Below are 14,502 nucleotides of genomic sequence, written 5' to 3' on the forward strand. Positions count from 1 at the left end.
AGTCACTGGTTCGCTTTTAGACGTGATTCATTTGCACTTTTTGCCCTGGAACTTTGCATTTGCAGATGCTGTGAGACTGGTACAGGCGAGGAAGGTGGTCTGATCTCAACTTGTCACATGGGTTCTCTTGTTGGAAAGAGAAGGCATTTGTGGAGGGTAATTCAGCCTTTCTTCCTAGACATCACTCCTAGAGTGCAGTGACTCATTCTCTGAAGTTGCCTGCCTGTTGTTTTCTGTTGTGGAGAGAAGCTGTATCACCAGCTTAGGGTAGGATTCAGCTTCTAGGGGGTGCAAGCGGATGAGATGAATCCTAGCCACGGCAACTTGTTGACAGAAACCTTCTTGTAGTGGACCCTTGTCAAGAGAGTCCAATTAAATAACAAGTGATAGGAATGTCTGACTGCCTCGAGAACCACTGAAACTCCCAGTGCTATGCAATGCCAGCATTTTGCAACTGTTTTTCATTAACTTCGATGTTATAGACAGTAAATCACTCGATGGCAAGACAGATGCAAGATAAATCAGTCAGGCATGGACATAACTGCATGGGCTTTCAAATGTAAGATTGGTTAAGGACAAATCAGTTTGGGTTTTGGAAATCTGAAGCAATATAGTTTACATAAGCAGGGGGAACTTCTCTTATGTAGTCTATAAAGAAATAATCCAGATTGTTTATTCGAGCATTTTATTTATACATATACTTCTATGATTTTAAACAGCTGAGTTTCTGAATGCTTCCCTGTATTTCATTTGGTATTTATCAGGATTCACTGAATGTCAGGCTAAGAAGTGGGAAAGACGAGGTTTCAGATTGCCAGGATCAGTGCTTAATTCACGATTATTAAGTTGTCATTGTTAGTGGAGGTTTTGTAATATATATAGACGTATTTATTGCTTATGTATCTATACCATTAAAAATAAAATCTGTTGAAAACATGCCTCAGACAAAACATCTCTCCCCATGTTACATCTGGATTTTGCAACTTAAGCTGCTTTTTTTGTGATGGTCTTTGCAGTTTCTTCTGGGATAGAGTCTACTTCTTCTGCAAGTGGTCATGCAGTCTTTTGTAGGAGGAGATGATTCACACTGTAACATCCATGTGTTTGTGTGTGAACTAATTGTTATTGTCAATGACAATGCTTGAATGAAGTCTCCTTAAAGGAAGGAAGCGTGGATGTGGGCCACGGAGCTGGGGCAGGGGAGCTCATGTCCTCCCCAAGGAAGGTGTCCTCAGGAATATGAGAGTAAGAGTTATGAAGACAGAGATATTCATATTTCCTTTCAAAAGGCAGTGACGTGAGTGTCACAGAACATAAGCGATGAGTACAAGTAGTCCACCTCATTTCTTGTGTAACATAGCCCAAGATTGTGCAAGGGCAGTAACCTTTGGAAAAGAAGTGCCATTTGAAAAACTGTACTCTAGAGTCTGATCTTCTGCTTAGCAATAGGCAATGCTGCAAGCTCACGGCTCAGGCTGCCTGAACCGTTTGCAGAGAATATGTTCAATATTCCATAATGCGCATAACTTTCTTTTCTCTTGAAATCTTTTTGATTAGTTAATAGTTTAGTTCCTCGTCAGGGGATAGATCAAAAAATAAATATGTACCAACGAGCTTTGAGGTTTTAAAGCCAATTTGATACACAGGAAGCCTGAAATTAGGGCAATAAAGGATATTTCTGATGCTATTTCCTCTTGCTAAACACCTCTGCCTTGTAGGCAAGTCCCTGTTCAGCTGTTTGCTGATGAATTCATTTGGCAGTAGATCTGAGCTCCTTTTCGCAGAGTGCTTTTTCACAGCTGTGGCTTCTCATTGTTTCTGAAGAAAAATGTTCTCCATAAGTGAAATATCCTTTGCAAGAATTTCATTATAATGCGCTCATCTGATGCTTAAGTTCTTTCTTCCTTTACCAGATACCGATAACTTAAAATGTGTTCTTAGAGAAATCTCAATAGAGCAATGAGTGAATCCCAGACTACCAATTTACAGTGTAAGGTACAGTAATTCATTCTCTAAAAGTAGGAGAATCGCTTCAGTCTCGCTCCGCTTTACATGTGTAACACTGGTGATGTCAAAGGAGTTCCTTCTGACTGAAGTTATTCTAACAGAAACTGAGGCTACTGAAAAACCCGAATCAGATCCAGAGTTCTCCATACGTGTGCTGGCTTTTGTCCAGGAATGCAAGAGATCTTTGAAAACTAATTGTCTGAATTTATACAAAAATTACTTCATCGGTCATTAAAATTGAACTGTCTCTAGGATGGAAGTCAGATTTTGGTTAATAGTGTGCAGGACTGCGGGATGCTCCAGGAACAGCAGAGCTGAAGAAGGTCCACCCCTAGCTGAAATGACTTGATTCCCAGTTGGTTAATAACCCGGAGCTGTGCTAGCATGCAGTGAAAGATCTGCGTTCAGGTAGTTGCAACATACTTAAGAGGAAGTGCTGAAAGACTGAATTTTCTATAGAAATGCAGGCTTACTTGTTCTGAATAATAACAATGATTAAGATGCGATGGGGTTTATTTTGTATAAGTAGTCCTGTGCAGTCATTGTTACGTTATTTTGAGGTTATCTATTGCATTGTCTCTCAGACTTGAGTGCAGGTGAGAACTCCAGTTCACATGTAGGATGCAGGATATTTGTGTTTCCTGTCGTTTGGGTAGAGCTTTAGCTTAGAAGCTGCACATCTGATAGAAAGCAAAAGAACACGACCAGGATGGCAAGGTTCAAAGCTAACAATTGAGTAGCATGAGCAAGGATGCACCTGCTCTTAAAACACAAGCTTCGGCAAACACTCATTTTAAATCATTGGACTATTTTAGTAGAGCCACGTTTCCACAGGACTGCCAAGCTGCTTTGCTAAAGACAAAGGAGTTTTTTGGGGCATGATCAGTACTGCAGTGGAGTCAAAAGCGTATCTGACAGCCACATTCAGTCACAATATTTACTCAAGTGATTAAAAAAAGAAGGTGAAATTACACTTGCAAGTTCTTGTTCAAATCTCTGACAGATTTTACTATGTGTTGTCAGAGACGGATTAGTGTATATCCCCTTTGTTGGGGCTGCATGGTTAGCAATGTCCGATGGTGAAATTCATTGTTCACGTCACTTCTGTGGTTTTTCACTGGGGGCACATTTTCTTGGAATCAAAATGTCTGCACTTGCAAGGAGCATTCAACAATTGTTTGCACAAGTGTAAAGGTGTAAAGAAATGTATTTGTTTTAACACCGAACGTACTAGGTACGTATGGATCCCTGTGTTGTTTTCAGTGCTGATCACTAATGGGTCTAACGAAGTTGTCTGTCACTTTTCTATCAAGGACAAGATGCAATTGCAGCCCCCTGTTCAGAACACAAGTTTCACAGGATTGTGCTTTCGGCTCTGGCTGAAATCCTTTTGGATATGCTCGCCATTGCCTCATCGCTGTTTCTGTTCTCCTTTCGTTTCCCTCTGGGTTATGCACAGTATGCCTGCCTTGCTGTTCGATGAGAAATCTCCCAGCCTGTCCGAATGTTTGAGGAAGTGCCCCTTTGAGAAGAGGCCCGAGCAAATTCTCGCTGCCTCATCCCCGGGATTTGCCATGTGTTACTTGTGCTAGATGGAAGGTGCTAAACACTCATTTTCTGTAATGAAGTTAAGACTGCAAGTCAAAGTTTAACAAGGGCCACTTGAAAAGCATTTGAGACAAATCCCAGCTGATTCAGGCTTCCATGTGAGAACAACTCCCAGTTAGCAGACTTTTTCCTGGAATTGTGCTTCATGGTTTTTTGGTTCAGAGATGGAGCAAAGAGACCCCAAGCAACAAGGTTTCATTGCAACCATGGGTTTTAAGGATAAAGAACTGGAGAATGAAACCTCTTTAAGAAGAAGGGGCCGTTAGAAATGCTTATTTGGTGAAATGAAGTTTTGTGCCTAAATCGCATTCTAGACTTGTAATGTGTCTCCTACTCTTTGTTGGAAGAAGAATGCTATTTTTCAGTCATTATGAACTCACCCGATACACCATAGCACAGAAAGGAAGCTCTTCGTCGTGCTCCTTCTAATTTGTTATAGATTTCCTTGAATTCCGCAAGGCATTGTGCTGTAAGACAAACTCTGAGCTGTGTTTATGCATGACATGAGGGGCCATCAGACATGGCCTGCTGAGTTTGGAAGCGGCAGATCTCTAGGGCAACAAGTCACAGTGCACAAATAAATGTTATGTTGATGCAGCAGCAGAATTTTAAACAAAAACAAATCCTCTGTGGGCTGTTTTCCTAATGATTAGCATGCACACATGGAAGATGAGACCTTCGCAGGGCTTTGTCAGGAGAATGAAAATCTACCGGCCTGCTTTCCCATTTTTTCCCTGCGTGTTTTTGTTCTGGAGCCATGGGCCGTACTGGTCCCTTCTGTGCGGAAGCAGTAGCCCTCCATACAGCTTGGGTAGCTCAGAGACCTGGGTCTGCCCAGCGTGAGCACAGCAAAACACTACAAATGGCAAGACAGCAAAATCAACAACTGCAGGGATTAAAAAAAAAAAGTCTATTTTTTTCTGCCATCCTATCTGTTGGGTTTTTTGGTGAAGTTTTTAACCTTATATCAGTCATGACCAGCGTACGGGCAGGTAGAAGGCTGACTTCTGTTACTTATTCATCTCTAGCTCTTCAACAGCGTATTACCCATCCGATACATCATAGCTGTTTCAGTGAAGTTTGTATTATAAGCTGCTATCCTTCCCTGAATTCATGCTAATTTGTAAATGTAGGAAATGTAGGAAAATAGCACGTTGTGGTAGAGGGTTTTGATTTTGGTTGTGGAGGAAAGATGCTCATGGTCATTCTGCTGTATCCTAGAAGGGAGCAGGCAGCATTTGACTCTGCAACATTATAAATAGCCAGAAAAGCTCCTATCCCTTCAAGTATTTACTCTTTAATTAGACAGTATGTTTTGGAATATAAACGAGATAATGGGCATGGCAAGTTGCTAAAGTTCCTCCTCCTCCCCTTTGTCACGTCCTGCCCTAAATACCTGTCTGATTTTCCAGATAAATCACTTGGTCTAATAAAAGTTTATACCACTCCCTGTAGCTGTGTTCCCCAAAGAGAGCTGCGCTCTGCTTGTGTAGCGGTCCTTAGAGGCTCTCACCAGGTGGAGGGAGGGATGGTTTTGATACAGAAGAGTCTGGGGCCCGGTATAAAACCAGTAGCACCAAAATAGCTTGACGTTTGGAAAACACTGACCTAAATGTCTGAACAACATCTCTGGGAATAGGGCTGCTTTTTCCAAGCTCGAAGCAGTTTGGAAGGGAAGTGGTGTTGTCATGTGAACAGGGCACACAACATTAGCTCCACGAGCTGCTGTTTAGTAGGCTGCATTTATCATGCTTTTAATTTGAGTGACCGTGCTGCAAAAGACTCTGTTTGCAGATGAAAAGGTATTGAAAGCTGGGGAACAAATAGTGCTGCGTCCAGTAAGCTTAGATTTTTTGGGGCTGCATTTTGGAAAGTATACTGCTAAATTTCTAGGGCAAAAATCTCGTGTAGTTCTCTTGTTTTTAATGTTACTGGAGAGATTGCTGCTTGTGCACGTCAAGACAAATCAGAGGCTTGTAGAAGATCTGACAAACTAACTAGTAAGTTGACTGCCTCTTTCCCTGTTAAGTATTTCATACTTTGTATTCTCTCTTCTGTGCCTTTCTCGTTTTTTTTCTTGCTCTCCCTTTCTCCATTTCTCACGCTCCTGTTAAATGATCTTTTCAGACAAGCATCACAGCAAAGCTGTTTTTTAGATTAACACAGACTCTGCTTTTTTATTGACTGGCCTGTAACAGTTAATGTGATTTGCACTTCTGTTTACCATCTTTCTATTATTAGACCCAACATACTGAGACTCATATGCAGGTAAATATTAGTCACCAGTGGAACTGCTAATTGTCTAGATTAATTAATCGTTCCAGTTGGATTTGTTGTCTCCAAACAGATGTGATTAAAGCAAGGAAGAGTCACTGATTGGCTTATCTTTTGCGAATAAGGGACTTCAGTATGACGTGCTACCTCACATCAATCAGATGCCTGACTCTTAATGCTCAGGTATTGCACCCAGCAGTGAAGTGGGAGGGCAACAGCTATTCCTGTCAACCCTCCTGTCATTAGTCATCCCGCTGAACACTTTATTTCAGACACTTCCTGAGTTTTCCAAGATGCTGGGCAGCGCATTCGCATAGCAGCAGTTCCTGGCCAGGTTAGTGACAAGGTGTCTGGGCTGGCTGTTATCAAATGGCCGTTCTGCCACTGGCACAAGTCCTGTTCCTTTACTGCAGGAATCTGGTTTTCAGACTTTAGTCCACCCAATCTGCTCCAAATTCTCCATATCTAGCTGGAATCCAGCCAGGAGCCCCTTCCTGTTTAGTAATACAAGGGGAGGAATGTGCTTGTGGGCCTGGAAATTTGGTCACAAAAAAGCAGGTTGAGAACCCAGGGCCCCAAACAATTGTAGGGGCTGTGTGCCTCGTTAACTCATCTTTTATTATTATTATTGGTGCCTGTTCTGTAGGGTGACATGATATAGAGCCATGGCTTATCAGAAACAGGGATGTGCCCTTTTGGGGGCTGAAAGTGAGACAGAGGCATATGCTTGCTGTCTTCCAACCAGACTAACAGAGGCAGAGGCCTTCTGTAAGCTCTGAGTTTGTTTCGATGACATTGGTTCTTATCAGGTTGTAAGCTGCTGGCAATCCCAACAGGCAAAAGAGGAGAAGGAAAAAAGAAAAAGCTGAGTGTGCATCAGCTGACGTGACCATTGCTCAGGAGTGGTCAACTTTTAAAAGCCTTTTATTATTATCAAGCTGTAACAAAGCTGCTTTTTACCATAAATACAAAGAATTGACCCGTTTCTCCTCTGTCTCAGGTGGGTAAGACAAGTTCCTTCCTTCTTTGCTCACAGTACTCCCCAGGGCTCACCCTTTGTGTGGGAGGCAAGTTAGAAGCCATGGACAGAGGCAGGGAGGAAAGCCCTCTCCCCTCCCGTGCATGGCTGTTGTAGTTTATCAGAGCAGGTTCTGCCTGCACTGCTTTCCCTTCAGTCTCACCTGCAGGTAGTTGCATCTCTTTGCTGATCCGCTCTCACTTAAGAAGAGCCTTTTAGCCAGTGGTTGCTGAAAAAGGGGAGATTTGAAGTAGAAATCCCCCAAAGCAGGCTTTGATAAATCCTTCCCGCTGGATCAAATGTGCTGTGGGCATATTCGGTGCAAATGCAAGTAGCTCCTCACTTCTAGTGGCCAGAATTAAGCTTTTAAAGGCTGGTATTGGAATCATTGTCCATTTATGTCTGGCCTGGGGCTTACTGTTGATCGCCACTTGAAATCAAGCTTTTGCAGAGCTGAGGAAAGGAGTAGCCTGGCCTAGGTGTAAAGTTCTAGCATTGTTCTGCCTGTTTATAAACAAATGAAACAGCAAACAGGGTAATGTGTCCCAGGTATTGTCTGGAGATTTTCATTTCCCTTCTGCAAGTATCGAGTCTGTTGAAAGTGTCCATAACCCTAGTCCATAGCTCTGACATACCTCAGCTCTAGCAGCATGAATGTACTTCTGTTAGTTCTTTTTTTTTTCCCCCCCGGTCCTTTTCACTGACACGCATCTTGATGTACATCAGGCACTCTGCCTCCCAGAGTCAAAACAGCTGCATCTTAGAGAGAGGGGAAACCCTCAAAGGAAAAATAAACAGAGCCTTGCTGTGGTCTGTTGGTAGTAACAGATAACTAAGTCTAAAAATCTCATCAGAGGTAAGACATTCATCACCAGGCAAAACCCAGTGTTGTAGGAAATGTCTTTTGTGTTATCCTGAATGCAAGTCTGAGTCTAAGAACTGTGGTGGTGATTTGGTAGATGGTTACATTCATTCAATCTTAAAGGTAATCAGCCACACTGTGTTGATGGGAAACTAGAGGATAATATAAAGGAGTGGAAAAAAACTATATCAAGACGTTTGAACATCATTTTTTCTTCTCTGCAGGCATTTCTTCACCGGATCCGCCAGAATGCTGTGGACAAAGCCGAGAAATACATAACAGAGGAGAATGTTAAGGTATTTATTCCATATTCCTCTTTGATAGGGATTTCATACATAGTGAAAGGCTAGATTCTGGGATATAGTCTCAGTCTGCCCATTTGTTTAGCTGTCATCTTCCAACATTTTTTCATCCCACCAGCTAATTTCAGTAGAATTTGATAAGTGTACTGTTGTCAGAAACACTAACTTCTGGCAAGATTTGTGAACTGGTGTACAGAGGACAGAGAGACCTTTTTAGCCCCCTTAAGGGGAAAGGCATGGAGTGAAGTGGCTGTGTCTATCTATTTTGCTTGACAGTAATCAGTGAGCCAGTTTACATCTGTTGTCTCTTCCAAATCTATAAATGAAATGTGTTATAAGAAGGAGGCAGGAATATTCCTTTGGATTGTAGTAGGAAGGAATTTGGGCTCCTGTGGGAGGACTGAGGAATGGGAGACCCTAGCATGAGGACATTGCTGAATGAATTTTGCACTGGAAAGGCATATGGGGCACAGAGCTGTGAGGTACTAGCTTCTCTACTGCGTACTGTCACAGGAGGCCTTGTTGTGGTTTATATTCATAAAAATAAGTAACACTTTCTTTTAGCAATTTGGCTTAAAAACCCTCTTTGTTACACACATACTTGTGAAACCAAAAACTTCTTTGTACATATACACAAATGAAACCTCAGCATCAGTGGGAAAGGATTCAGCGTCTGCCATCAGAGTCTTGCTTACTGGACGTGCATTTGATCCTGTAGCTTCTACATCAGCAGTCTTTGCTTTATACATTAATGGAAGCAGAGTGCAGCAACAATAGGTACATCATATTGGCCAGCACTACTACAGCTGATGTGTTTCCATTTTACATAGCAGTATCACCTGGAAGTATAGAGGTCCTAGCAGGGATCCAGCCTCCATTATGCAATTCTTTCTGTGGGCTAGCAATACGCTATTATTGATTGACTGGCATCAGCATGGGGTGGTAGCAAGAAGGTTTGGCAGATTTGTAGAGCTAAGCCTCTTGCTGTCTTCAAATTTGGAAGTCCCTGCTCCCTGGAAGCTCACCATCTACAGTCTGAAGTAAGTTTGGGGACGGCTGAGAGAAAAGTAGACAAGTGATTAGTGATAACAGATCCTGTGAGTAGAGAAGTGTGCAAGAAACCTCTGCAGGAGAAGTAAATGTACGCAACCATTTGCCAATTTGACAAACAACTGCAGAGGTTGGTGAAAGTTGCTGTTAATTTTCTCTTTCTTCAGATACCATTATGACTGCTATACACTCAGATGCAGTGCCCACATAGCCCATGCAAAAAAAGCCCTTATTTTCTCTGCTGATTAAATGTATTTGTATTCTAAGGTCCATCACATTCCTCTGGGGAAGTACTACTTCATTTTTGTGTCATTCCTCAACTGCCTGCGGGTGCCTTTGTGAGGCCACTGTGAGGCCTCATTAATTCTTATTATTACAATACCCAGCTTTCAATAACAGAGCTACTCTTTGGTAATAAAGGACCTATGCCTGCTGCTGGTGAAATAGAATCACAAAGGCACAGTTTTTCTGACCAGAGTCAATGTTATCTCTCTCCCTTCCTCCTCCCGTCCTAAACAATGCAGTTGTCTTTCCTGCAGTTGAAGGATGGTTGTTCTTTCCTTCTGCCGATCCTTGCTGGTAGAGGCAGGACAAGCGAGGCTGTGTTGGGACTTCTGATAGCTCTGCCTGCTCAGACTATATATCTTGGGTCATCAGGGAGCTGTGAAGTGGGTGGCAGCAGAAAAGGTGGTAGCAGAGAGTACATAAATGTTTTGGTAGCTTATGTAAAGAGAACCCTGTCTTTTCCTCTCTTTCTTCATGCAGCAGAAATGTCTAGAGGAAAATCCAGGGTATTCTGGCAGTCACCTACCTCTAAACAAAAGGAAAAAGTACTTTTTAGGCTAAAGTGGGTTATGGCTCCCAATACTGTTTTTACGGGTTTCTCCTACAGCTGGCACTGAGCAGTGAAGTTTTCAGTAATCTTTGGCCACTGTATCCTCTTCCAGAGAGGCCACGCTGAATCCTGCGCAAGGCCCAGTACTCCAGTGACTAACAGCTGCAGCAACATCATCAATGTTGTTTCAGTTTATTTGCTGCCTTATGTGGGAATAACTATTGATATTTTAGCATCATGCTGCATTTGCAGTAGGACAATGATATCATTTTACTGATACAGCACAGTGAAGGCAGCACAACTTGATGGTGTACGCAAGCTGTCAGGCATAGATCCTTCACATGAAATTTATCAAGGGTAATTGTGTATCAGATATAAAAGCAAATGCAGCCAAAGTCTCTCTGCTGCCTTGATTTTTCAAGTGACTCCTATTACCTGTGAAATCTGCTGCAAGCAGAGCTCTCCTGACCATCACATAATTTATTAGATTACACAGATATTCCTTGGATCACAAAATACCCTCCTGAAGACTGCTCCTGAAGGAGAAAATCATCCTTGACAGATGTTTTCCTCTTCCTTGTTCATGCTCTTTTGGCACAGCTTCTGGCACAGCCATGCAGACAGGCTAATGTGTCATCACATCACTTTCACCCATGCGATAGAACCATCATATGCTCTGCTTGAATGTGCACCGGAAGTTTTCTGGAAGCAATGAAACATTCCAAGCTCCCTGTCCTTTCTTTTCTGATGGGTTCAGAGCCCCTCAGTGCAAGTAGTGTGCTGGAATCTTCAGTTTATTCAGGGCCAGAAAGGAGCAATGTGACACAAGTATACATACATGGTAGTGCAGACTACCATACTTTGATATTCCTGAAGTCAGAGGTGAGCAAAGAAAAGGAAAACGCAACATGATGTGCTCTGTGCATGCAGCCAGCTTGCAGGAGTTTGAGAAAAATGCTCTCCCTATCCTTGAATAACACAAGATACAGAGGTGTATCTGAGTACATGCACAGAAGGCTCCTTGAATTCCTTGTCATGTCTATCCCCGCAAAACCAGAGGGAGACTGGTTTTAAACCAAGAATCTGTTTTCATTCCTGTCCTTAATGATTATACTTAATTTAGAGATTATTTTTTTTAATTACTACTGTATCACCATCCACCAGGCTGAATTAGTGTCACATCTGCTGAATAAATTCCACTGCATAATAAAGCTCATAAAGCTGAAAAGGTTAATGTTACTGTAAGGTGCTTCGGGAACTGTTAGAAGATCTTAGGCTCCTCAGTTCCCCCACTAACTGCCAGGAAGCTGAAGGCTGGTTCTGCCAGGCTGTTGTCTTTGGGGTTCGTAGGAGTGACACCCACTCACTGTGCAAGACCTGGGAGGCAGCTTCCAATATGAAAGCTGGTTTGACTGCACAGCAAATCTTCTTTTTGCAACCGGCATGGTTAAAGCAGAGTGATGGAGAATGCTGTCGGCAATGTGTATGTTACTGCAGGCTCCAGGTTTTGGTCTGCCCAGTCAGGCTTTCCTCCAGTGGCTGTCAGTACTGATAGCAGTGTCACCATGCACCAGGGTTTCTCTTCCTATGCAGGTAATCTCCCATCTTCTATAAATGTATTCACACTTTCTTTTCATATTTCCTGTGAAGATGATAGCCTAATAAAATTCTATATGTTTATAGCAGCTTTTGTCCTGGCAGTTTATTTCCCTTAGCATACACGTATTCAAATTCCTAGGGATCATTTAGCTGTGAGATTGCACAATCTCTTTTTAGTGCACATCTAAACTAAGGGCCCCTCTGCCACTACAAATGTCTTTTACAGTCACTGATAGTGGTGAAAGGGAACTCTAAAACTCTGCTCTTGTGGTTTGGAAATATTTTACACTATTCTGTGCTCCTATCAGTGAAATGCTAGCTCACATGTTGCAGAGATTTGGTCTCTGATGTACAGGTACATCTTTGTGAGTGCTAGCTTCATGACCCTTTCTTCTAGGAAATGCTTTATGATGTGTGGGAAGGAAAGGCAAATGACTTCCTGCTTCTATCTCTTGCAAAGTCACTTTGGTTCTTGCGATTCCATTCACCTGTTTGGTCTCATAGGAGACTTTCTGTAGACTTGAAAGGGATTGTTCACATTTATCATGCTCAGGTGCCTGGAAAGATAACCTTCATTTACAGCAGGTACATCAGTAGCAATAAAGATTTCCATAGGAGGCCAGGAATGGGGCAAATACAATGTAATTCCTTCGTTACCAGTTACTATCTGTGCTTTAGATCTTTTCACCAGTAGGTCTAGAACCACAGTATTTTGGTGCTATTAGTCTAATATACCTGAGAGTGTTTTATTAACAGCTAGCATCGGATTTCTCTTTATGTATTTCAGATCTTATTTTCTAACATCGAAGACATTCTTGGCGTTCACAAGGAGTTCCTGGCTGCTCTGGAATTTTGTTTACAACCAGAACCTCAGTCTCAGCATGAACTGGGAAATGTTTTCTTAAAATTTGTAAGTACAATGACTTAACACTATCTGAAAATGCAGTTTCCTGTCATAAGCTCCCATGCCCCTTAACTAGCCCTAATCTCTTATGGCTTGTAGCAATACTGTGACAATGTGTGTCTTGTATGAAAGTTGAAGTTAGGGTGGGAAAAAACTTGTGAATGAGGTTAGAACAATGGAAGCCACATCAAACTCAGCTAAACAACGAGGTATTTTTAGAAACTCTTTCTTTTCCCATTGAATATTTTTTTTCCTTTTTTCTCCCCCTCACACAGCTGATGACACTTATTGTTGAGAATTTATCTACTTTGGTTCCAAATATTTCAGAAAAGCAGCATGATGTCAAGTAAAAGAATATTTTTGTACTTAAATAACACTGGAAACCCATGAAGACATAAACTGAAAACAAAAGACTGTACCTCATCTACAGTAGTTAGTGTCTGCATACATGTATCATTCAGTAAATGAAATGTAACATGAGATAGCTTATCTTGCACTTGCTGAAATACAGTACGAGTTACCATATGCTACCTTTTACTATGGAATAAATGAATTCCTGATTTCTGTAGCTCAAAAATGTAGAAAATTTGGCTTTTAGACTCAACAATAGCTTAAGAATGCCACAGCCACGAAATGCAAAGTAGTTGTGGTACACTCTGACAGTTCCAGGTTGTTCAAAACATTTTGACAGGTTACTTTTGTGTCATCTGACTTTATGCCTGATTGTTTTATTATTTGTTCTCTTAATACATTCATAATACAATTATGCGCGCCAGTCACATTGGTACTGCTAGGTGACCTGGAAAGCACAAACCTATAAATAGGGACCATGGAACTACGGAATTGGAAGTGAGAGAATCATGGAAGTCAGAGAACGCTGCTTCTCTCATTATAATTTGCTTCTTATTATTGCAAACTAATATGAACTTAGAGTATGCACTGATTGTGTATGCAAGATCAATTATTGCATACACCCAGTCACAAGCTGGACTCATTTAAATGCTGATTTACTGATTTACAAGTATAATAATTCAAAGCTATGGATTTTTTTGCATGCAGCTGCCCTCCTGAGATGTCTGAAAAATTAGAAAGTATATACGTAATAGCCATTTCTTCAAATTCTTATTAACTGCATTAAGCCACAGGCCAACCTCCCATCAAAATATGTTGTATTACACTTCCATAATTATAATTCATGCTTTCACAGTTCATTGGGCTTGAGTGGACAGAGGTTATACAGCCATTCTTGACTTATAGAGCTTTACCAATTATAAATTTTATTTACGTTGTGACAATTAAAATAATAGTAGAATGTGTATTGAAACAGTGCTCCAAAATTGTGTCATCTGTAAGGACTGACTGTATGACTTAACTGATGTACTCAGTTAAAGACTTGAATACCTGCTAGAATCATTGCCCACCAACAAGATGTCCTGTACTAACATATTAGTACTCATTAGCAAGGGTGTCTTGAGTGATGCTGTCAGATTGTCCACTGTGTTTCAGGGTGGCACTGACTAGCCAGAAATGTTAATATCTTGTAGTTTGACTGAATTCAAGCCTGGTACATGTAGTCATTGGCAATATCTTCTTGTACATGAACATAGCATTTTGTAACTTTATTCCTGCAGAATTTAATAATTATGTAATTGAATATTCCTTATTTCTCAAACATGCAACAAAGCAGGAATTATGAAACGATAATGCATAGAGATGAGTGCTGGTAAGAATTTGTCTTGTAACAGAGGCCATTTCACTGAGATCAGTTTACGCTGTAGTCTGTGGACTGCATTGCAAATAACGTGTACATCAACCATTTCACAGTCCCTTAGGGAAGAAAACCTGTAGCTCATGCAGGTGGAAGTCAAACATCTTTCAATTCAGAATATATGGAAGAAGCTGGTCTCATCAATAATGACCCTAAGGAAGTGTAGGAATAACATTAGAAGCTTTGTGGCACCTCAGGACTGAGCAGGGAAGAGTCAACAGCAGGTTATCGAGAAAGGAGGAAATGATCTGTCCTTGTGTTCAGACTGTGCCTAG

The 14,502-nt window shown here is 41.5% G+C and overlaps 1 protein-coding gene across 2 annotated transcripts in view; it reads left to right on the forward strand.

Annotated features, from left to right (window-relative positions):
* Positions 1 to 14,502, forward strand: part of PREX1 (phosphatidylinositol-3,4,5-trisphosphate dependent Rac exchange factor 1) — a 172,277-nt gene that overhangs the window by 60,536 nt on the left and 97,239 nt on the right. For both annotated transcript variants that reach the window (XM_083802157.1, XM_083802158.1), the window contains exons 2-3: positions 7,994 to 8,065; positions 12,343 to 12,465. In XM_083802157.1, the coding sequence (XP_083658283.1) occupies positions 7,994 to 8,065; positions 12,343 to 12,465 (195 nt within the window). The remainder of the gene's footprint in view (positions 1 to 7,993; positions 8,066 to 12,342; positions 12,466 to 14,502) is intronic.

Source organism: Anser anser (genome assembly GCF_964211835.1).
Source record: "Anser anser genome assembly, chromosome: 16".
Taxonomy (NCBI): Eukaryota; Metazoa; Chordata; class Aves; order Anseriformes; family Anatidae; genus Anser; species Anser anser.